This window comes from Tamandua tetradactyla, chromosome 24 (genome assembly GCF_023851605.1).
Source record: "Tamandua tetradactyla isolate mTamTet1 chromosome 24, mTamTet1.pri, whole genome shotgun sequence".
Lineage (NCBI taxonomy): Eukaryota > Metazoa > Chordata > Mammalia > Pilosa > Myrmecophagidae > Tamandua > Tamandua tetradactyla.
In genome coordinates, this window is record NC_135350.1 from 19395446 (window position 1) to 19419264 (window position 23819).

The window sequence follows — 23819 nt, forward strand, 5'->3', positions numbered from 1 at the left end:
AGAATGGGGGGGTGGGAGGAGCTGTGGTGTGCTGTGGGGAGGGAGGGAGCTGGGATTGGGAGGGGGGATGGGAATGGAGTGGGGGGGGTCACGTCTTGATGATTGTTATGCAAACGACCGACGGGATGGATGTGGGAGCTTTCGGTGTCTGCGGTGGGGTTGTGAGGGAGGCTGTTTATTTTTAATCTTTTTCCTCGTGCAGCTCGTTGGAATGACTTTCTTTATTTTAGTTGTAACAGTTGGAGGATAATGCAAAGGAAGACGCTGCCTAGAAATTCACCGTCTGTGGAAATGCGCCCCAGAGAGGAATAAAGCAGCCCTCACCTTGCTCCCCCCACCCAGACCCACTTTCCCCTCCCGCCTCGGCCCCCACCCGAACACCACCATCACCCCTTTCCCTCCCTCCCACCTTTCCCCCTTTCCCACCCAGGTGTCGGACCAGACGGTCCCCACTTCCACCCTGCACCCCTTCTTTCCCCCCTGCACCATGAACACCAATGTCTGCGTGGAGCCGGGGCCAAGCCCGGAGGCCCCGGGCTTGCCCAAGGAAAGCCACCTGCCCGAGGGGGCCCTGAACAGCCTTGTGGATTACAACTCGGAGATGGAGCGCTACCGCTCCTTTGCCACTTCCTTCTACAAGACCAACGGGGGCGCCTTCCCGCAGGCGGCCAAGATCGCGCGCATCACCACCCCCATCTTCCCTAGCAGCGCCGCCGCCGCCGCGGCCGCCGCGCGCATCGGCATGTCCCCCTGGAACTGCGACAACGCGGCCACCGCCGCCGCCGCCACCGCCATGCTCTGGGGCAGCGGCGGGGGCGGGGGCGGCGGCGGAGGCGGCGGCGGGGGCGGGGGCGGCGGGGGTGGCGGGGGCGGCGGGGGCGGCAGGAAATCCTCCTCCGCCGCCGCCTCCTCCTCCGCCTCCTCCTCGGCGATCCTCCCCGCCGGCGGCGGTGGCGGCGGCGGCAGCAGGACCAGCATGCACCACCGAAACGACTCCCAGAGGCTGGGGAAAGCTGGCTGCCCGCCAGAGCCGTCGTTGCAAATGGCAAATACTAATTTCCTCTCCACCTTATCCCCTGAACACTGCAGACCTTTGGCGGGGGAATGCATGAACAAGCTCAAATGCGGCGCTGCTGAAGCAGAGATAATGAATCTCCCCGAGCGCGTGGGGACTTTTTCCGCTATCCCGGCTTTAGGGGGCATCTCATTACCTCCAGGGGTCATCGTCATGACAGCCCTTCACTCCCCCGCAGCAGCCTCAGCAGCCGTCACAGACAGTGCGTTTCAAATTGCCAATCTGGCAGACTGCCCGCAGAATCATTCCTCCTCCTCCTCGTCCTCCTCAGGGGGAGCTGGCGGAGCCAACCCAGCCAAGAAGAAGAGGAAAAGGTGTGGGGTCTGCGTGCCCTGCAAGAGGCTCATCAACTGTGGCGTCTGCAGCAGTTGCAGGAACCGCAAAACGGGACACCAGATCTGCAAATTTAGAAAATGTGAAGAGCTAAAGAAAAAACCTGGCACTTCGCTAGAGGTCAGAGGAGATGATTTCTTGTTTCCCAGTCTCCCCCCTTCCCTCCTCACTCCTTCCTCCTCTCCCCTTCAGGGCTTCTTGTCTAGCTTCAAGGTGCAGTACCCCTTTGCTGAAGCTTCATTCAGGTTGTAACATACAGTTGTAGGAGGAATGCGGAGGGCATGGCCTCTCCGTCTCCCTTCCCAGGTGCACCTCAGGCGAAATAACCCTCCAGATGGGGAGGGCACCCCGCCTTCATTACCTCTGGGGAAAAAAATTAATGTTATCGGTTTGAAAAATCAGAAGTTTCACATACGATATGGTCGAAATTTTTCCTTAGTGAATTAAAATGCCCTCCCCTTTTATTAAAAAAAAAAAAAAAAAGGATGACCCCTAGAGATTGGACATAACACATCCTATACATTTTTATGGGCAAGGGCGACATGTTGGATCAATTTTAACTGAAGACACAGTCGTGGCACACAGGCCTGTGTTCCCATTTGAAAATAGAGTGCAGTAGAGAATAATTGAAGTTGAAATACCTGGATACAAAGGGGGATTTTTAAATCCCTTCTAAAATATTTTTTTCTCCTCACCATGACAAAATGTTTCCCCTTTTTATTTTCTGCATACCTGATATTTTTTTAGAAAACCAAAGGTCATCTGCAGTTTAAAGGAGATGCAGTTTAGAATAAAATGATACAATTAGTAATTTCAGGACAAGTGATGGTAATTTTGTTTAAAAAGTTACAGTTTTAAGATGAATGAAACCTAAAACACAGTGACCAAAAATATATATATTTTTTGGGCTCTGCATTTGACAAAGTAACCATTTTGTGCGTTGTCGAAATGTTTTGTACATCAAGCACAGTTTGGTTGATACCGTATAATAATAGTTTCCATAATAATTTATTTTTTCCTATATATCCTTAGAACAGAAAACATGCAGAATATCACTAAAGTGACTGTTGGATTAGGTTTTTAATTATGTTAAGTACAAGTATTGATGTGTTTGGTGACAATTTTTATATCGTGTCCTGATCAAAACAAAAAGGGAAAAATGGAAAATCACAGGTAAAATGGTTTTGATGGTATGTTAAGCAAAGAAATGTGGATATGCAAAAATTTGGAGTAGAATATTAGATGTTCAACTATACATGAGACTGTAGTGGTGGATTTACCATTTGGGAGCATTTTGTGGGCTCCATTGTAGGATGAGGAGTTGCTCTCACAAGTTATAACCAGAAGGGTACCTGCACATTCTTTTGAAAATTGTGAACACTACTTGGAAGAGTTTTCTCCAGGCCTGGCAAGTGAGTTTTAAAATGATAAAAATAGAAGGGTTAAAGATCTTTGGACACAAAGGAAATATAGATTTGATTGTTTAAAAAAGTTTTATTAATACAAAATCAGAGCAAATAGCACTGTGGGTTTCTAAAAAAACAGTGTTATATTGATACCATTATCGATTGGAGTCAGTTCCATTAAAATACTGAATTTATTCCTCTTTAAGAGAAAACATTTCTTTGTTGAAAGTTTGACTGTACGCCATGGTCGTTTATTCCATTTCCTTTGGCAACTCTGTTTAAACAAAGATAATAGCAACTAAAACAAATTCAGCTCCATGTATTTTTTTAGGTGCAAAAAAATTGTGTTTAGTTTCTGAATTCTCTTTTCTGGATTAATTTATTGTAATTTCTCTACCTCTCTAAGGCCTGTGGGAGATTAAAAGAGTTAATACTAAAATTTCCCATTAATGTATAATTGATAAGCAGTGCATGGCTTTTAGTTTTTCTCTTGAAATTTAGTATCTCGAATTATAGAATTGTTGTTGCCATTAGGCCTTGTCTTTAGTTAGATCCATGGCACTGCCTTTGTCCCAGTTTAGAGTACGTAATGGGTAAAGACCACTGAATAATTCTGATGTGTTTAATAAACATTCTAGAGGAGCTTGATGTGTCATCAGGTTTTCTACTTTAGTTACTATATTGTCATGCTTAAATTCCTTAGGCATTCTGATTATAAAAGTCCCTCAGTACTATCTTATCTTCTTTATAAAAGCTTACATGCACAAAAGTTATGTTGATCCACAGAAGGTGGGACGTAGATTGGAGGGGAAGCAAATTTCTCCTTGAACATGTTCTCCTAACTGCAGACCTCATCCTACCAGAGAATGAGTTGTGATTCAAAGCTAAGATTATTAGTGAAATACTGTCTGGCAGAAAGAAAGGCAAAGTTTTGAAATTGACCGAGTTTCTCTCTAAGTCATTAAAAAAAGGCAATGACAGCATGATTGCTTTAAGCACAGGTGTAACCACACAGTTATGGCTGCAGGAAACCAGCTGGACACATGTCAGAGTGATAGAATGTGCAGGACTGAACTAAAGCTGGAATGGTGGGTAGGTGAAAAGTAACCCAGAAGACCTGGTTTCCTTCTCTAATTTGGTTTCTGTGAGTTGTCATCTGATGAGGTGTTTTGAGTTTGGTTGGACTCCCTGAATAAGAGATTTATCATGGCTGTTGCCTGTGGATTCCGGGTGTAAGTTAAGTAGCTAATATTTGTCAACCTTAAATTATGGAAACCAGTTAACATCTAGATCATTATTATTTGGTACATTCTTATGTATTACTTGAAATCTTATGTGACTTTCTTCTCTTTGACTTGTTCGCGTCCCAAAGACTGGAAACGTAATCAAATTTTCAGGGTGTGTAAACTGAAATTAAGACAGACTCACATGGATGTGTTGGGCTTCTTGCCTGCATTTTTTTAAAGCTTCCCCTCTAGCATTCCTTTTAAAAGTCCTTTAATTATCTCCAGATTTTTCTGATTAGTCTCACTTTAAGAATATCTTAATGACCTAGGTATCTGTTTATAAAATCATTGATTCCTTCATAATATTCCATATGATAATGCACATAAAACAAATTTAGCTTGTCTATAATATTGTACACTACATATTTGGATATATGTACTGTTCATTTAGTCAATTATTGTATTAAAATAGCAATTAATTATTCAAAATTGTTGCTGAAAATGTTGAGTGCCCCTTCATTACAAAATTTATTTCAAAATCTTGTATTCTAAATGATCAGTATTAAGTTCCTGGATAGTTTAAGGGCATGTGAGTACAAGGAGATCTTTATGATAATGTAAGATAACACTTTGCCCTTGCAAAGATAATCATTCAGTTTATGTATTCACAGCAGTTACATTTCTGAAACTAAGATCTAAGTTTTAAAAGATCCCAATCTGATATGGCTCAAGGGATAAAACTGTCCTGTGGGCAACCCCAGTCTCTTAGTCCCTGAACATTGTTCAGGTGACGTGATTGATCTCTGTGGGACAGCATTAGAGACCACACAGATCTGGTTTCTCTCCCATTAGTTGATTTATGGAATTACATTAGTAAGCAGTGCCTCAGGAGGTTTCCCTGCCCCCACTCTTTGCTCTCTTTGCTACAAGTTACACACCATCTCCACCAAAGCTTTCAGTTAACTGGAGGAGGGATTGGATTTGAAAGGAACATGTTTGAGTGCAGAGATTGAGAAACTGGAAAATCAGGAAAAAGGATGATTCCATTCTCGGTTGTTTTTCTTTTATTTCATTTCTTTTTTCTCTTTGAAAATTATTTTCTGAACATACAGGCAACAGTTTCTTTTCCCACAAGTGAGTTTTCGTTTCTAAGAAGTTTGGTGGAAAACATCTAGATATTGTCCCAGGCTTAACAACCTGATTCATAAGCGTGTTTTAGGGGCAAAGAGAAAATATTTAGTATATGTACTTTTGAGTTCTAGGGCCCTAACCACACAAATTGGGATTTTGTAAAATTCTGGACAGAGCACTCTTTACAATTTGTGCAGGGATATGACACCTGACTTCTAAAGAGATTCAAGTGTACGCCACACACATAAAATGTGTGTCACTTATACTCAAGTGTTTATATATTAAATCAGTCAATCATTGAACAGGCCATAAGTTTTGAAGTTTGGTCACTTTTTTTTTAACATTTATGAATAAGATATCATTATTTCATGCCTTAAATCTAAGCATCTATCAATTTGTCATTTTATGTCATATTTAGAAATGAAATTTCTGTTTTCATTTTTGAGAATCTAAAACATGCCAGTATAAAAATATTAATTTTTGCTTCAATTAAAAAGTGGAATATATAATTGTCTATAAATGGGAAAGTGGGGATTTTTCAATAAAAGTAAGCAGCTACAATAATTTAGCAGTGAGATATACTATGGCAATAATAAAGGGAAAAAACACCCTGTTTTTCATAAATGATGAGAAAAAAAGCACAGAATAGGCTAGCGTCGAATGAAGTCACAAAACAAATTTATGGACAAGGCATCAAATTGTATTACAAGTGCAGTGAGTTTCTCTTTATGTCACTAGTTTTATTACAAAGAAGTCATAATTGTCTTAAAAAGAAGCATATATTTTTAATAATTTCTCAGTGAAAAGAATATCCTCCCCCATTCAAGTGTCCTGAAAATGCTCAGCAACCTTTTATATGGCAATTAGGAATAGTAATACAAAAGCAGTTAAAATCCTTTCGTAAATTATGCCACCACAATATTGTTTGAAATTCAGCCATCATCAAACAAATTAGAAATAAACAGCCAGAAAACTAAACCAGAAAAAAAAAAATATCAGAAAACTTTAGGCTACAATTTAATCATATACAAAATATTGGGATTCTTAAAATAAGAATGGACAAGCATCCAGTGATGAAGGAAATAAAAGATACTTGATTTTAAAACTTTTTAATGAAATGACTACTGAGGTATTAGTGCATGATTCAATTGGTCTCCACCATGTACTTTTCCCAATGAATGGGTAGAATGAATGGATACAAGTTTTGCCTACTCAGACTTAGAGATTGATAAATACAGAACAACTTAATAAAATAGTCTATAAGACTAAAATTGAAAAGATGAGTATTTCGTCAATATTTGCTCTAGTTAGAATATTGTTTACAAGGTTCCACACTAAATAAAAATCTCTATTGACTGATACTGGGAACACTGAGTGGTGCACTCTTTTTGAATAAAAAAGTGAAACATAAAACTTAAAATATTTCTCAAGAATAGGTTGAGAGCTTGTTTTTAAAATGTCTTCTAGACTATTGGTGCTCTTAAGATTTATTGTTCAACCTCAGCTGGTCAGATTATCTAAATCTGAATTTTACTCTTTTGTTTTGCTTTGAAAAAGCTTTACAAAATGTCCTACAATTCAAAAAATTTCTTGAGTGGATATGATTCAGTTTCTTACATTTATTGTTACTCATCTTGCATAGAATACATTTAAAAAGCTTTTGTGTTTACATTATAGAAATAACTAGTTAAATTAATAGTTTAAAGATTTATTTAAAGAGCAATATAAAGATACAAATTGGAGAAAACCTTATTCTGTAGTTTCCCCCCCTTTTCTTTTCCTAGATTAGTTTTAAAACAGCAAATGATCCCAAAACACATGGTAAAATCTTTAATTTTTTATAAGTAGTGTGATTTTCAGTTACAGATTAAAATGTCAGATGATCTTGGTTTGGGAAGTAGAGCAGTTTAGAAAACACCATTTTTAACAAAAACTTGTTATCAAAAAAGCATATTTTTTGTAATGACTGAGCATTTTGTGTATGCATAATCATGTTCCTGTATTTGTGCTTCAGTGTTTCTACCCATTCTTTAACATACTTAACTAGAATTCTGCTAATATTTTTAGGAGTTTCAAAATATTGGGGGAGGGGCACATTGGTGATTTTACTCTTTAGTCATTTCTTGTGTCATCACATGCAAACACTTGATCTGAAGTTAAATTATTCTGCAAGTAATCAAAAAGCCTCCTCCCATTCAGCATCATATGTTTTCTGTTGTTTATTGAGTTATGTTGCACCATACTTCAGATGCGACAGCCATTTAATAATGTTGAAGACTTAGCTCTGCAGGGGCTAAAAAGGATCCCAGCAGGCTTGTTAACTTGTACTCTAAAACATTACGAGAAATATATTTTCCTCTGTGAAACTTCTGGGTTTTCTCTTAATTTATTTTAAGGGAATAAGAATCCATAGCCAGGTATGAGATCTAGCCTATTGAATTTTTTTCTATTTTTAAATATATAACCCATCTATTTCGTTACATTTCATACTCAAAAGAAAGTGGCAAAGCAACAATTACTTTTTCAAATAACTCACATTAAGGGTGTATATTTTGTTGACATAAACAAAATGTCATTTTTTCATATATTCAAAAACCAAAATACTACTAGTTTCTCAGATTTTCATTTCTTTTATAATTAAAAATTATATATGAACCGGACATATATACATCTTAAAGCAGAAATTACCAGAAACTAGAGCTACTAGTATCAAGCAACTTACTAGCTGGACTATGTCAGGCACATCTTCATAATGTCTCTGAACCTTAGTTCTCCTTCTATAAAATGAGGATAATAATGTCAACCTACCTTATAACATTTAAATATTGTGTGTAGGTTAATGTTATTTGCAAGTTAAAAGGCGCCATGCAATTTTTAGGTACTATTTTAAAGACATCAAGGTAAAGTAGAGAATGAGGCAATTATCTTTACAGATAATTCTATACACCACCAGATTACCTAGGATTTTCAGAAAGTAAAGCTCAAGTGGACTTTTTGTGGCTAGTGTTTTCTGAGTATTTGTTTTAATAGTCCATTTTGGCAAAGATCTAGCTTCTATTCACTTGGAAATAGATAAACCTGACAAACAAGTTTTCCTGGTTCCTTTAACATGCATTGTCAAATGCCAGGAAAACTGAGCAAATTGCCACCATTAATTTCTGTATCTTTTAACAGAAGTGTGTGTGTGTGTGTGTGTGTGTGTGTGTGTGTGTTTGCTTTACTAAACAATGAATTTTTATTTGGCTGCTATTTTATTTTCTTTGTTAGAGTTTTTTTTTTTTTTTAATGTGACTTGATTGAGTTTAGGAGGAAATGATCAAATGCTTATCATGAATTCCTAGTTGGAGAACATATTTAATGAACACTGGGAAATTGGAATTTTATGGATATATGTATATATATATGCTTACATACTTTTATGAGTAGGAAATAAAACAAGTAAATACAAATTTTGATATAAAAGTGAATGAACAGTGCAGAATCTTTTTTCTTTTTTAAACGGGGGCTATTTGTGAAATGAAGACGGTAAGCAATACTTTCATTATATTCCTAGTGACTAACTAGGAATTCCTAGTTTTAAAAGATTTGGAATACTAATCGAGAAAACATTAAAAAAAAAGAAGAAAGGAATATTTAAGCCTGAATGCAATGTACAATATAGAAGCAACATTGTCAAGATGGGATATGGATTCTGCTTTGTTTCAGTAGTTATAGAAGTTTGCAGAGAATGGAATATAAAGAGAGAGAAATCATTTTTTCATCATTTGACTCAGTACATTTGGCTTGGGAGTCAGAGCTGACACTAATGTTAAGTGGAGTGGCGGCTGAATTAGAGATAGAGAAAAACATTGTGTTGGAGCTGATGTTATTATTTTTACTTATGCCTTTGAAACATTTGGTAGAATAATTCTAAAGTGTAACTAAAAGAGAACCCTTCAAAGATGGATAGAAAATGGGATCCTGTTTGTGCCTCATATGCATCTCAATTCACATTTCAGAGGACATTCTTGAAAGAGTGAAGAAAAGTGTCATACTAAGGAGAAAACTGTGCTGAAAGTGCTGTTTCTTGCTCAAGGACTCAAACAGCAAAAACAACAAAAAACCTTAGAATGATTGATAGCATCAAAAGGATAGAGATCAAGTAGGTTGAGAAGGAATATGTTTATGGCCCAGAAGAGTTATGGGCATTTCTGTGTATTTCAGCAAATTTGGAAAATCTGGAAAAAATGTATTTTCTCCCAAACTCTACAGAGTTAAAGGAGATGAAATACATTTTTACAAAGAATAGCGGACCTTATAAATTTAATTGTGTAGGAACAATTTTATGATTGTTAATGATGGTGAATCAGTGGCAGAAAAATAACTGTGCTGGTAAAGAATTCCCCATAGGTAATGTTTTTGTTTATAGGTTAAAGGAGATCAGTGATGGGTTTAATGAAGTCAAGAATAAGGATGAAAACTATTGTTCTCAATTGTATGTAGAAGGGTGAGAAGTGAGAAGATGTGGAATCTTCTATTAAGCATTAAGTGCTCTGTGCTTTACTTTTTTTTTTTTTTTTTTTTTTTTTACATGGGCAGGCACCGGGAAATTTTAAACCATGAAAAACAAATTAGGAGATATTGGCATTTTTTCATCCCAAAGGAAATATACTGAATCTTCGCTATAAAGCTGCTAGATGTAGAATTAAAATCATGAAGTGACGTGGTTTTGGATTTTCCTCACGTGATTCTTTTCACGTGAATTTGTTGTCAGTATGGTATGGCTGTGTTTTTCAAATGGCAGGTGACAGCATACTAGTGGTTCATGAAATCAATGCGTTGGCTCACCACCAGAATTTTTAGGAAGTATAGTAGACTAGAATTCAGTAGAAAATGAGTGCATCACAAGTAGTAAGTATGGTTGAACTTCTCTTTCAGTTATGTGTGTATACATTAAGTGTATATGTATGCATGTACTAGGGTGCTATGTAAAATTTATTTCTAACTGTGGGTTACCATCAAAAAACTTTAAAAGCCATTTGTTCAGTAACAGCAACAATGCTATTGAACAATCTGTAGTGAGGAAAGAAATTATATTTGTACATGAAACATTAGTAACAAGATAAAAAGTAAAATTTAAACGTGCTTCTATAAATAGTGTGTCTTTACTTCTTCCAGGTAGGTCTATAACTATGCTGTATATTCATGAATGTTTGGTGTGACTAAGCACATTGTAAACCCTTGGTAAATTCAGTTTAACTTAACAAATTTTTGCATAGGCCCTATTATCTTCCGAAATTTTTTGTAAATGCTGTGGATACATAGATAATGTATATAACATATATGTATATGTAAATATCCACATGCACATACACTGTATATGCCCATACGTATACACACGCACACGCTGGCTTAAGAAATTCAATCTTTTCTTTATTCCTAACTGCCCTTTTTCTATGTTCCTATAATTCCCTAACTCCAGATCTTAGTCCTTCATTCAAGGTCATTTGTTCCCTATTTATATTCTTAATTTTCAGTCCAAGAAATGGACACATTTAAAGTTGAAATCTTAGAAAATCTTGGAAACGATCTCATATCTGTTTGTAAGCCTTAGGATTCCTTGATTCATGTTTGGGTTATTTCTTTCCCAGATCTACATAAGAAATGCAGACCTATATGATTTCTACCTTACTACCTTATGTGATTATGTGATGTAGGATTACATTTTCTGTTAGTATTCCAGATTTTATTAAGGAATAAGGAATAAAGAATACTTGCCTGGAACTCATGAACATACTAAGAGAATCTATGGTATGATTCGTTTCAAGTCATATTTTACAGAGACTGGAAACTCACATTTCACCTGAATAAGACAAAGGGATATATTAAAAGTAAGAATGAAATAAAGGAAGGAGAAAGGGAATGAAGGGAGGAAGGGGGAGAAACAGAACGAAGAGGAATCAGGCCATGGGGTTGTTACAGATGCAAGGGAAATCACAAAGGAGCACATTTGCAGAGATGATTGTTGTGCTCAAGGTTATATTCTTGGTTAAAGAAGAAATTAGTAGAAATAGTTAATGTCTCAAAATTTATGAGAAATATCCATAGGGCTGTGTGGATATTTCTACACAGCACTACAACACTACAACCACTCAGTCACTGTTTCTCTTCTTTGACTGTCATGATAAAACATAGGCTTAACAATATCAGGGAAACTGACTAGCTTTTATCCATACAGTTTCCCTTTAAGAGTAATTCTCAAGTCTGCAATTAGAAATATAGAAAGACTGGGTGGTGCAAAGATAGTTCAGTGGTAGAATTCTCGTCTGCCATGGGGGAGACCTGAGTTCGATTCTCGGACCATGTACCTCCCCACCCCTCTCACCCCCGCCCCCCCAAATAGACCAAGTTAGCAAAACCAATGCTCCAAATTAGTGATGTTGTTTAGGGGGCTAGAGGCCATCCAGCATCTATAAATGACTAATTGTTCAAAAATATTTGTGAATGGTTTTAAGTAGAGATCCCTGTAAAGTACAGAATTGCACATATAGAAAGACTCCAGATAAATAATGGGAAAAAGAACTTTGCTAAATCATATGAGTTCTATGCATGAAAAAACCCTAGTCTTACTAATTTACTTTGCTAGTTAGTTATCTGTGTGAATGTGACTATATTTGCACCAAGACAGAACACGTAACACTTATAGAAAAAGAGGTAGTATAGGAAAATGCCTTGTGGAAAAATTTGAATCAAAATACTTGAGGATTTGCTCTAGTACTAGACATGATGATGTCATGGTAGTGGAGAATGCTTACTAGTGCGTATCCTCTTAATGAGGGGGGATAAACCAAAATACATTTCTAAAGAGCTTAGTAATATGTAACAACTTGATGAAGATGAAATTATAATACGTCTATACCTTCTGATTGTGTTATTTATAAAGAAAATTAGGGAGAGAGACAAAAAAGCCAGGCTAATTTTGAGTCTGACCTTTCAGTGTGATGGCACTTATAGTTATTATTTAAAAAAAAAGAAGAAAGAAAAAGATAAAGAAAAGCTACATTATTCTCAGAAGTATCGTTTGAAATGAGTACATTATTTTGATGACAACATCTAATTGATTGAAATGTTTAGAATTAATTTTCTTTAAATCCCTCTCAGAAATTCATGCACAATAAACATGATTTAGTTTCCAGACCGGGTCTAGCCCAGCGGTTGGATTTTACTGTTGTAAAAGATTCTGAGCCAAAGGAAGTTCAGTGGCTACATCCAAAATGCTATCTGAGTTAGAGTAAGAGAAAAATTTCTATTAAGCTTATTGTTTTCACTTTTTACATGATATGGAAAAGCATAAATATTTCCCAAATTCCCAGGAAAGAAATAATCAAAGAGAAGGATGACAATTTGAATCCTTTTAGCGTTTAGATGTAACTTATGTATTTTATTTGAATATAAGTTAGCAAGCTACACAAACCAGTGCTTTTTCATCATATTTTATATGAATATTCTTATCTTTGATGACAGCATAGAACAGTTCATTGCCTGCTTTAGAATTAACCAAAAATTTCAAAACTGCCCATCAGTATGATCATGAAAAGGCTGCTGGCTGTTTTGTAATAGCTGAACAATGATCTCTCCTAAAGGTATTGTTCCATTCAGCAGGAATTAGTAGAGTGACTTTGAGGGGAGGTCGAATAAATTGGACTTTTGTCTTTGCTATTTTAGTATTAGCATATATATATATAATGAAATATATTTATATTATATCATATATCTATATATGAATGTATAGATAAATGAAATATCATTTCAACTCATTCCTTACAATATGGCATTGACTTATTAAAGTAAGTTTTGCTTTTCCTAGCCCCAATTTGCTTTCAATTTTCTTACATACTCTTTTACACATGGAACTTAAAATACTGTAAAATACAAGTTTTGAAAAACCACCTTTTATAAGCTGTGGATTTTTAAAAATCTTTCCCTTTTCTTCTCATTCTGGTACCATGATATTATAGTTCATTTTTATATGCCCAGGAACTTTCTATCACTAAACTGTCCATTTACGATATTGTTGCAATGATGTGGTTTTGAATTGTTTTACTAAAATTAATTGAAATATAATTATAGGCAGCATTAATTAAGAGACCTGCCTGGAGAGAGTACTGGGTATTAGGTGTAAGGCTGCAAAGTGGATGCCCTTATTGATCACTTCTGGATGAGCGTGTACCATAGTGGTAATCTGTGATTTTTCTTCCTACCACCCCACCACCATGCACGCCCCCTTTGGACAGTTGTTTTCTTGTCTGATTCTTCCACCATATTGACATGACTTACCAACTTTATGACATAATTAACATATAAGTCAATTTTTCTGTTTTCAAAATTTAGCTAGGCTTACCTTCTAAAATCACGCTATCAGAGACTACTAGGGTGATTGTTGAAGGTGAGGGTAGTGGGCAAGGAAGAAGAGACCATATCTGCAGGATAGAAGGAGTAGCAAGAGTAATAGATGCCTGAGAACAGATACTAATGAAAAGGCCATCTCTAGCTCTCCATTATAATCAGAGAAATCTCAGCCATCCCTGACAATTTGGAAACCAGAAAAGTAAATTGCTCATTATTATCATATTTAAGGCCCCCAAAATTGGGTCATAAATTATGCAGTTACTTATGTGGTGCTTTTTCTTCCTTTAAATGGAGATCTAATATTCCACTTTGCATTAATATCAATAGTTGTTTTTTTTATTTCTGGATAATCGATAAAATAAGTTGTGCCCATATGAAACAATTATGCAGTTATATGATAAATGAATCTGAGTCACGGGAAAAAATCTGATATGGTTTCACATATATGAAGTAGATGTATTAAATACACAGGACAGTAGGAGAAAGTGAGTTTAATGTTATTTAGAAAGTTGAAACTGTGTATTTATACTAATCCACATATTTAAAATTGAGGGATTGTTTTAATTAATATAAAGTTGTTTTTGCTTATAATAGCAATAGATTATTGAATTTATGATTATCATTTATCATAAGTTAACTGTTCTCTCAGACTTCCTGGCTTAGTGAATATAATACCCATGCTTTCTAATAATTCTGTTGTACTTACTTACCTATGACTTTATTAAAGTCATTTTCATAAATAGGATATAGAAAAATCATTCTGCTAAAATATTTCATGGAGGGAGGCTCTAACATTTGCTAGATATTGAATGTCATTTGTCTGTCATAATTATTAACTATCCAGAGATTTGTATTCACAATACAATTTTCATGTCTCCCAGTAGATCTTGAATTTTTTTCAATAAAATTGCGTCTGTTTAACTTGATATTTTAGCATCCATTGTGAACAAAATTAGAAAAAAAACAGTTGTTTTTGTCATCAAGGATCCTTTTTGTATTTCCCAAGACCCAGAAGTTTGAATGTTTCATAAGAAGCCAGAACAAGATATAATTGAATATCTAAAGCAAACAATTGGGCCTAATATTATCTTATGTCATATTTACTCTTATTTACTCAAAAGTTTCTATTGGAAAATGTAAACGATGCATTATAATCTTCAAATTCTGCTATGATAGGTAGATTCAACTGCATGAGGGTTTCCAATTTCAAGGCCTTTTATGCCCGAGTCCAAGAAACTTAGGATGGAATTCCTTGTACTGATGCTAATAGTTTCAGTAGGTTTTACATAAGACTGCACTGACCAACTGCAACTTGAAATTGCTTTGCTTTTGGTTGGAAAAAGTTTACTTCATATCATTATGTTGTATGTGGATCAGAAGATGATTGGATGACTTATTTCCTGCATTAATGAAGAGAGAAAACAAGAATTATTTTTTGATTAGTATAAGAATGATAGTACCCCAAAATACTGATCTTGACTTGGAAGTCGTTGTAATTGAACCATCTTGTTTTTACAGTATAGTTCTGAAGGCCTAGATGAGTCACTGGAATTTTTAGATCAGAGAGTATATGAATAAATATGGTAAAGCTCTATTTAACAATGGTTACATAATTTTCTAATGTCATAGGTATTATCTCAATTTATACTTTTATGCATTATGAAATAAATTTCAGCATCAAGAGTTGTCTCTAATTTACTTTGTGAAAACTCAAGTCTGGCTTCATAAAAGTGATTAGTTTTAAGTTTAGGGTTGTGGACATTGCCACATTTTACATATTATACCTTGATAGTAATGGCCAATCCCACATGTCCTCGTATGTACTGTTATAGATACCTCCTTTTTTGCTTCTAGGAGGTAAGTTTTGTTAGAGTTGATGTATTTTTGACAATAATATGTAATTGCATGCTGGACAGCCATGTAACTGCTCAGCAGACACCAAAAAAAGAGAAGTTTATGCTCAAATGCTGGTTCTCAAGGTGGCAGCTTTTGGGACTCTTACTTATTTTAGGTTGTTTAATTATATCTTTATTGCTGATTTAATGAAAATCAAACAAATACATTTCTGCAAAAGACATACTAATAGTTTTTATATTTATTTTTAAATAGTTAATGTGGAATGTACTTGAGCTTGGATTATATCATTTTCTTATTCAAGGAAATTCCTTCTCTTTTAAAAGTGTTTGAGGAGAAAAAAGCAGAAGAAATTACTTTAAGCTTGAAGACTCTTTTATATTTGTGCAGGGATGAATTGTCTGGAACACTGCTTTAGAACAGTACCGGAAGGAGAGCTCGTTGCTGCAGGTTTCTCCACAGGCCTCCTGGGAGCAAAGCTGCTGTTTGTCAGTGTTTGCACCTGCGTGAGCAGTGAAGGCTGCCTTAAACAATGCTGATCAACTCAGTTCTATTCTTTGCATCCCCACCTCCCTCTCTTCCAGGGAAATCTGGCTTTCCTGTCACTCAGGATAACGATTCCCTGCAAGCATCACTGAGATCCAGAAAGTCACTGTAATCTCATCAAGAGTGTGATTTCCCAGCTGGGACTCTTGAATTTATACAACTGGTCAGGGTAATTAACCCTCCACATCGGTGGGCTGAGCCCCTGGACCCTGTGAAACAGAGGTCCTCTTAGTAAGATGACCTCATTCCCTGACAGAATTAGGGAAGGTGTGTCCAAAATTAGTACAAACTTGATCAGAAACTAATAATTTAATCCAATGTTTTAACTGTAAAAATAGGGCTGCTTCAAATGTCTTGGCTGGAAAGAATGTAGTCTAGACCTTTTCCACTGAGCCTAATGAAAATTGGGCAAGGGGTAACTATACATCTTCCATTTTGTGTGATCTATGGGACAACGGGGAGTTTTGCCATCTTTTTAGACCCGAAATAAAATTTTTAGAAAAAACTTACTTCAAATTTCTGGTGAATCCCTTGATAATTTATTCTAATGAAATTTCATGTTTTCTTGTATTTTATGTGATCTCCCAATTCATTATTTTTAGATTTCACTACTCAAAGATGTTAATATAATTAAGAAATAGTTTTTAAAAGATGCTTCCTTGCTTACCTTCTCCCTTTCCGTAGCAATGAAGAGTCCTTATCTTTATATCTGGTCTCAATGTATAAATAGTAGTATATGCACATAAAAGCATTATTTTTTTATCACATCCTGCTAATATGGAAAACCTGATGTCTGTTTTATTCATATTTGCATTGCTTTTTTTTTAGAGCCAATGAGCATTAAGAAGTGATTATCTTTTTCCTCACATCAATGACCTCTGACATTAGGTGAAATTTTTTAAAGCTTGCTTTTTCTAGATACTGCAAATATGACTGAGTAGCAGAAAGGGGCCATAGGAAGAGCAAAATATTGGAAAGAGGCTTCAAAAGTATATCTAAGACATAAGGACTTCATCTCATTTAGAAAATGTACATCATATATTTTTTCTGTTTCTCATCATAAACATATATATTTATCCAAGATACAAGATTATATAAGTATATACATATAATCTTGTTTCCAGTTGGCATGTGAGAGCAAGCTGGCATCTCCATGTCATGCACTATGCACATAAATGTGAATATATATGAGTATAAATGCACAAGTTTATTTTTCATATGTGAAATTGTAACCATAGATCCATAATTGCATGAATTTGTTTGGATCTTACTAATCTTGTTAAAAATGCTACTGCATTTATATGTGTGCATACTTACATAGTTGGCATCAGACATAAAGTTAGCATCTGGTAAGAACTAAGTTTTCATTTACTGCTTATATGTGTGCATATGTGTTTGTGTGTAAAACATGAATATTAGAATATTAGAATGAATATGTTATGCTTTCATTACTTCATGTAGTTCCTTTATAATAATTAAATAAATGTAATCAGTTAATTTTAGAAAGTAGTAAAGAACTTTTACTCACCAACCAAATCAAACGGCAGGGATATGAATATGCATAGTGAACAGGAGAGGAGATTTAATTTGGAGGTAAAAGAATTAAAATATTAGTAATATTATTATTATTATTATTATGGGAAGAGAGAAACTTTGTATTTTAAGAAAATATTCCACAGTTAAATGTTTTTTATATGCAAAGTTGCATAAGATAAATTATATGTATCATTAGCTTGCTTTTAATACATTCATTTTGAAATGAATTTTATTATTGTGTTGGCCATGAAGGCGGTTTTCAAAAAACAATTTTTAATGCTGATATTGAAAAGTACCTTTGTTCTCCAAATTGGTTATTTTATTAATTTAAATTTCTAATTGACATTTTAATTAATAGTTTTATTTTTAGATAATGTTACCCAGTGTTTACCTTGTTCACCAAATAACTCATATATGAGAAAGTAAATTTAAAAAAAACTTCAATTTTTAAAGAATGTTTATAGAATTTTACATGTAATTTCTGGAATATGAAATTCAAGTGTTATAACATTGTCTTCAGATGTATTTACAAGGCATGTATGTGTGTGAGTGTGTGCACATGCATGCTTGTATGTGTACTTAATATTTGAGTCATACTCATATATCATACCCATTTATATATTTCTTCATCCTCAGCATCTATCTTACACCATGCACAGGCTTCTTGGACTGGTCTAGGGAATAAGAAAAATTGTCTTCCATTTGTCCCATGGGAAAATTTACTCTTAGCTTGTTGTTTCTTGTATATCTTCAATATGTACACATACAATTCTGTTTTTATGTATACCTTCAAAATATAATGACAAGAACAGGGTAAGGTATTTTTTAAAGAAGAATATGATATGATAAATTACTGAAATGTTAATATATGGAAGAAAATTTATTGTTTATCTTACAAAAAAAAAATCCATGGTAACTATAAGCTTTTTGTTAAAAGTGTTGTTCATACTTTCGGTGCTTGCCTGTGCTAGCCTGTTACTCCTTTGGAAACCATTCGTAGTGTTTTTATGGTACAAAAGGATAGTTATGTTCAACTAAGTATCATTAGTTTGTCCAATTTTATTTTATATACCTTTGCTGAAATGCAGACTCTCTCTCTCTTTTTTCTTTTTCTTTTCTTTTTTTTTTCTTGCACGGGCAGGCACCGGGAATCGAACCCGGATCTCCGGCATTGCACACAAGAACTCTACATTTTACGCCACCATAGCCCGCCCCAGACTCTCTTTTAAATAACAATATATTTTGTCAGTATAAATCTCATTAATTATATGTAGGGATATGCTTAGCATTTAGTAATTGATAAATGATAAGTTTTTATTCTGCTATAAAGAAACTTCAGAATAAAGTAGTCACTGAATTCTGAACACTGTCTGACATAGGTTACATAAATATATATTGTGAATTTGAACAAAAAAAGCGGTGATCTAAATTTTAGCTTAATATTTGTGTGTGTTTTTAGTTTGATTAGAAATGACTAAAGTATAGTCATTTCTACTATACAATTCATATGTCACACATTGAAGACAAAATACATAGCTGATCATGTCTGAAATAGAAAAAGAGTGGTGGAAAAAGCTTGATGCAGAAAGGTAAATAACAACAACAAAAAAAATACTTTTCTTTCAATGGCATGATTGTGCCATGTATGTGTATATTTTGGCATTAAGATGATACACTCAAAATGATGAAGCAACTCTGCAGAGCAGATACAGGATTTATGTACATGTGCTGGCTGGTCTCCTGCTATTTGGTTAATAGATTGAACGTTCCCCTTTATTCTAACCACTATCCACATTCCAACATTTAGTTCCTTAATTTTTAAAGATGTGTATTAATCTTTATAGTCAATAAGTTAGCATTCAAACTAATATTTTAATCTTCATAATATTCTAAGATTAAATATTTCATTTTTTACTAAATGTTGAAGCATAAAGTCATTACATTGTGTGTATGATTGACTAAAACATATTACTAAAATGAAAAGGAGAAAAAAATTTAATTTTATATTGGCAAAGAAAGAAAGCTTAACTTGTTTTCTTGCTCTTTTTTTTTTATAGAGAACACCTGTTCCCAGCGCTGAAGCATTCCGATGGTTCTTTTAAAGCGGTAGTATATCTTATTTTCAAGGCATTTGGAGGTGAAGGGCAAAATAATGTCTTGTTTTAAGAAACTTCTTAGTCCACCACTGAAGAAAATATTCAGATATTATTTTCATTTTATGTATAGGGGTCTCTTCCAAAAAAAAAGTAAAGAAAAAAACAAGAAAATTAATCTGGGGCTTGAGGAATTGGCCAGTCTATTTACTTTCTCAATACACTGATTCTTTCTTTGATGTAATTTAGCTATACTAGTGAAGTTGTTGTCTATTTTGAAAGTGGCTGTAAAAAGTAAGTTTGGGTAAACCCCTGCTGTAAAATCATGTATCTTTGCAAAGTACATATCTATACTTCATTTTCAAATATATGTGTTTCAGTACTGTAAACTGTACAGATAGCAGCTTGTATTTTGTGTGTTTAGACACAAGGAGACAATCATGTCTGAGCATCTATGGAGATTAACAGTTTGTACACAACAGTATGGTTCTGCGAGTTAAATCTGGAGCAATAAATTTTAGCTTTAAATATTTTTTGCCAGTTGTTTCTAGAAGCAGCAACAGCAGTGGCACTGTTTTGCCATGCATCTTTCCGTAGATACTTTGATGCCAAGTTTTACAAGATTAAAAGGTTATGATGCATCCAGAAGTTACCTTCAGTTGTATTGTTTAAGAGAGAAAGATGTTATGGAAGTTTAAATTAATCTTTTGAGCACTATATTAGAGTAGAGGTTATGCACTTGCATTGCTTACAAATGAGCTGTACAGAAGGGTATACCTCCCAAATACTTAGTGTAGTTGACTTGTCTTGGATTGCACTGTAAGGTGGAGTACTCAGAGTAGTTGAACATGCAGAATCAGTTGTATAAATTAAAAAACAAAAGCAAAACAAAACAGTGTTTTCTAGGATATGGAATAAATAAAGTATCAGATCTTAGGGGGAACAATCCATGACTGACTTTTTTCCCACCCCCCACAGGGCTGTAGATGTTTTTTTTTGTTTATTTTTTGTTTTTCTTTGCGTGTGTGGTAAGAAAAATAAAAACAAAAAACATTTCTGAATGTTTTAATTACATGTATGATATTAAATAGGAAGTTTTGTTTTAAAATTTGAACACATTGAGGCCTCCTGCATCGAGGCATGGCTAAGTATATATTTTAAGTTACAAAGAACTAAACACACTCATGAAAGTGAGGCTTTTTATGTCTTTTTTTTAATCTTCCTTTCTGATAGCCTCCTAGTTGGACCAGTGGCCTTCCACCTTTCCCCTCAGTGGCGTTTCTCCCATTCCTAATTCTAATGATAGAAAGAGCATTCTATCATTACGGTATTGAGGACAGGAACAGATAAGGCCAACCTGATGCCTTCATGCAAGAGAAAGCAGGGCCACAGTCTATGGAATTCCATAAATGTAAGACAGCCCCAAACACAAAGGTTCTAAGTTACATGCTACCTCCCATGTAGGAGTTGGTTTTCCTGTGACAGTCAGGGATTTTAAGGCTGTCCCATCAAGGCAAGTTTTATTTGTACCATCATGGCACCATACCATTTTATCTTTTTACCAGATTATAAAGATTATTTTTCAGTTCCATGAATAAAGCAGAATATAGCAAAAAATACATAGATTATCAAAGTTGCCATTTTACTGGAACTTTTTTTATTATCAACTAATCGGTTATGTTAACCCACGGACATTCATTAGCCTGCTAAAAAATGTGAGCAAAATGAATCATGAAAAAAAAAAATAACTTGAGAAGAGAAAAAGTGATGGAGTAGTGAAGAAGACTGTAAAGTTTTAGACACATTAGCAGATGACTGTGTTTAAAAGGTTAGTTGTAGTTTTGAATGGGAAATAAGAGGATAGAGAAGATTTTAAAAACACAGAAAGAGCATTCTATCACTACGGTATTGAGGACAGGAACAGATAAGGCCAACGTGAGAAATCAGTGTGACTTAAGTTTTCTAGAGTATGAATGTAAGGTCTATGGAGAAGGTCAAAAAGCCTTTTTGAGGAAAATCCATTATGGTTACACCCTCCCCTTTTAGAGAAGGGTATTAACCACAAGCTATAAGGTGCTTTATATTAATTCTGAGGTAGCTTTCTCCTTGATGTAAATTCCTGTGAGGCTTTCTAATTAGAATTCCTTTTTCTGCTCTGAGACCAATAAGAACTATGTAAGTTCTTTTTTGTTCCATTTTTAATTTTTAATTTTATTTTCTTAAAAACCCAGTTTGCTTATTGATTACAAGTAAGTGAAAACTTGTTTCCACGTTTGAATGGTAAGCTTGCCTTGCTGTTTGGAAAATGATGATTGTTATTACAGAAGTGAAAAAAATTTCTATTCGGGCTCTATTAGGATACAATAACCTATGAAGATTTCCTCGCAATGCCTTGAGAGTCTAAAATACATGCTAGTATTGCATGTCTTGATGTGTTTTTGTTTGTTTTCTTAAAGAACTGATGAATCTGTATATTGTAAAATGTGGTGTTTTCCTTGACAATTCAGTTTTTTTAAACATAAGAAAGTCTGTTGATTATTGAAATTGAAAGGCATAGCTTTTCCTTAGTTCTCATATATGTTCTTATTCTTGATATTGTTCTTTTATACCACCCATTTTATGGTTATAGTAAAATCTATTTATATAATAAGGTGCATATAAAGTTCTCATTGATGATGTATGAAGAATGATATTACTTTTCCAGCCCCCCTTTAATTCTCTTCCCCATATGGCTAAGTGTTGAGATCTTTTAAAACATACTACAATCCTAAGGAAGTAATTTGAAAGTTTATGTTTTTCGTGATTCTAAAATACCAATGGAATGTCACTTAAAAATCTGTCATTGTATGTTTTATATTCATACCAAGAACATTCATAATACAGCAAATGGAATATAGATATGTGGAATTAAAAATTACTTAATAGATAAATTGAATTTAAAAAATTGTAAGAGATGTTCATATACACAGGGGCCTTGTCTTCTCCAAGTCTGGACAAGGAGATGTCACGTCCTTCTAGTATTTGTGGAGAAAAGTACTTGGGGCATTGGTACATAGTGCAGTGAGCCAGTTTCCTTGTCAACAGTCACTTGACACCCTAACACTACAAGAAAATTGTAAGGCAGACCTCTTCCTTTCCAGGCCTTCAGTCCAAAGTGGCTTTCTGATGGATTCTTCCTGTTTGTGTCCAAGCAGAAGCACTTTCACAAAGTAGAAATGTATCCACCCTTGGGGAAAAAACATTACATAGTCACCCGCGGATTAAGAGTAGATCAAATATTTCCTGATTGCTTAGCTACCAGTACCCAACATCCTACTTGTAAACACATTTATAGGGAATGAGAAATGGCAAGCTTACTATGAACTAATAGTAAGAGATCCCTAACAGAAAGAAGTATTTCCTTCCTTTCATTCCGAACCCCTGGAGTGTATGTTCTGCAATTAATGCAAAAGCATATAAGACTTTAAGTGGATAGTATCTGTAATCAAATAATGAAAAAAAGAAAGCAGTCAAATGAATGCACTATTTTGGGTCAAACAGGTTCAGCTAAAAGTCATCGTGGGTCTTTGATCATAGTTAGATTCATAGTGATATCAAGTATTTGGTTCTCTTGTAACAGCTAAATGTTTCAGATTTTGTTTTTATAAATTTGGCAGTTTCACACCGAGATCTGTATTTTTAGTTAATAAAAGATGGCTACTATAGTAGGAGGGATTCATTTTCACAAGTGCGAGAAAGTCAGAGATATTTCAGGAATATGGGCCACAAAGTGTACTCCTTTCACAGTGTTCTCCTATTTCTGAACTGTGCAGTTATCTATTAAATTTTCTAATAGATATTTGTGTAAGGTGTATGTATGCTTGTGCAATTATTAAAAAGCAGTTTTGGAAAACAGTGTATTTATTAAAGAAAATCACTTATGGGGCATGTACAAAACTGTAAAAAACTAAAAAAAAAAATCACATTCAATTTGCCCAGTAAAGTTGTTTTTGTGAAATTTCTGTGTTGTTAAATAAAGGACTTTAGTACTCAAAATATCTCTATTTTTCCATGGATAAATTTTTATTTGTGGGATTTTAAGTAATGAGCACATGATCCTGAAAATCTACTTTTGTGTATGATTTTAAAGTTTCTATATAATTTCACACTGGTCATTATGTCAGCAGAATGAATGTTGTATATAAATCTTTCATAAAATATGCCAGTGATGTTCGTTTTCATTTTTCTACTC

At 34.8% G+C, this 23819-nt stretch overlaps 1 protein-coding gene and 1 long non-coding RNA gene across 7 annotated transcripts in view; one reads left to right on the forward strand and one right to left on the reverse strand.

Annotated features, from left to right (window-relative positions):
• LOC143668077 (uncharacterized) overlaps positions 1–1811 on the reverse strand; it is a 62270-nt gene extending 60459 nt beyond the window's left edge. The window contains exons 1-2 of one of the 2 annotated variants that reach the window (XR_013168281.1): positions 1666–1811; positions 1212–1473 (exon numbers count right to left, since the gene is read on the reverse strand). This is a non-coding gene — a long non-coding RNA (uncharacterized LOC143668077). The remainder of the gene's footprint in view (positions 1–1211; positions 1474–1665) is intronic. The other variant, XR_013168282.1, reaches the window with a different exon arrangement.
• The window catches only part of CXXC4 (CXXC finger protein 4), a 270656-nt gene that overhangs the window by 2631 nt on the left and 244206 nt on the right, over positions 1–23819 (forward strand). For 3 of the 5 annotated variants that reach the window (XM_077142648.1, XM_077142650.1, XM_077142649.1), the window contains 2 exons: positions 231–1528; positions 19553–23616. In XM_077142648.1, coding sequence (XP_076998763.1) covers positions 488–1528; positions 19553–19597 — 1086 coding nt within the window. In that variant the 5' untranslated portion in view covers positions 231–487 and the 3' untranslated portion in view covers positions 19598–23616. Of the gene's footprint in view, positions 1–230; positions 1529–19552; positions 23617–23819 lie in introns of those variants that run through there. The other 2 variants (XM_077142651.1, XM_077142652.1) reach the window with 1 other exon arrangement.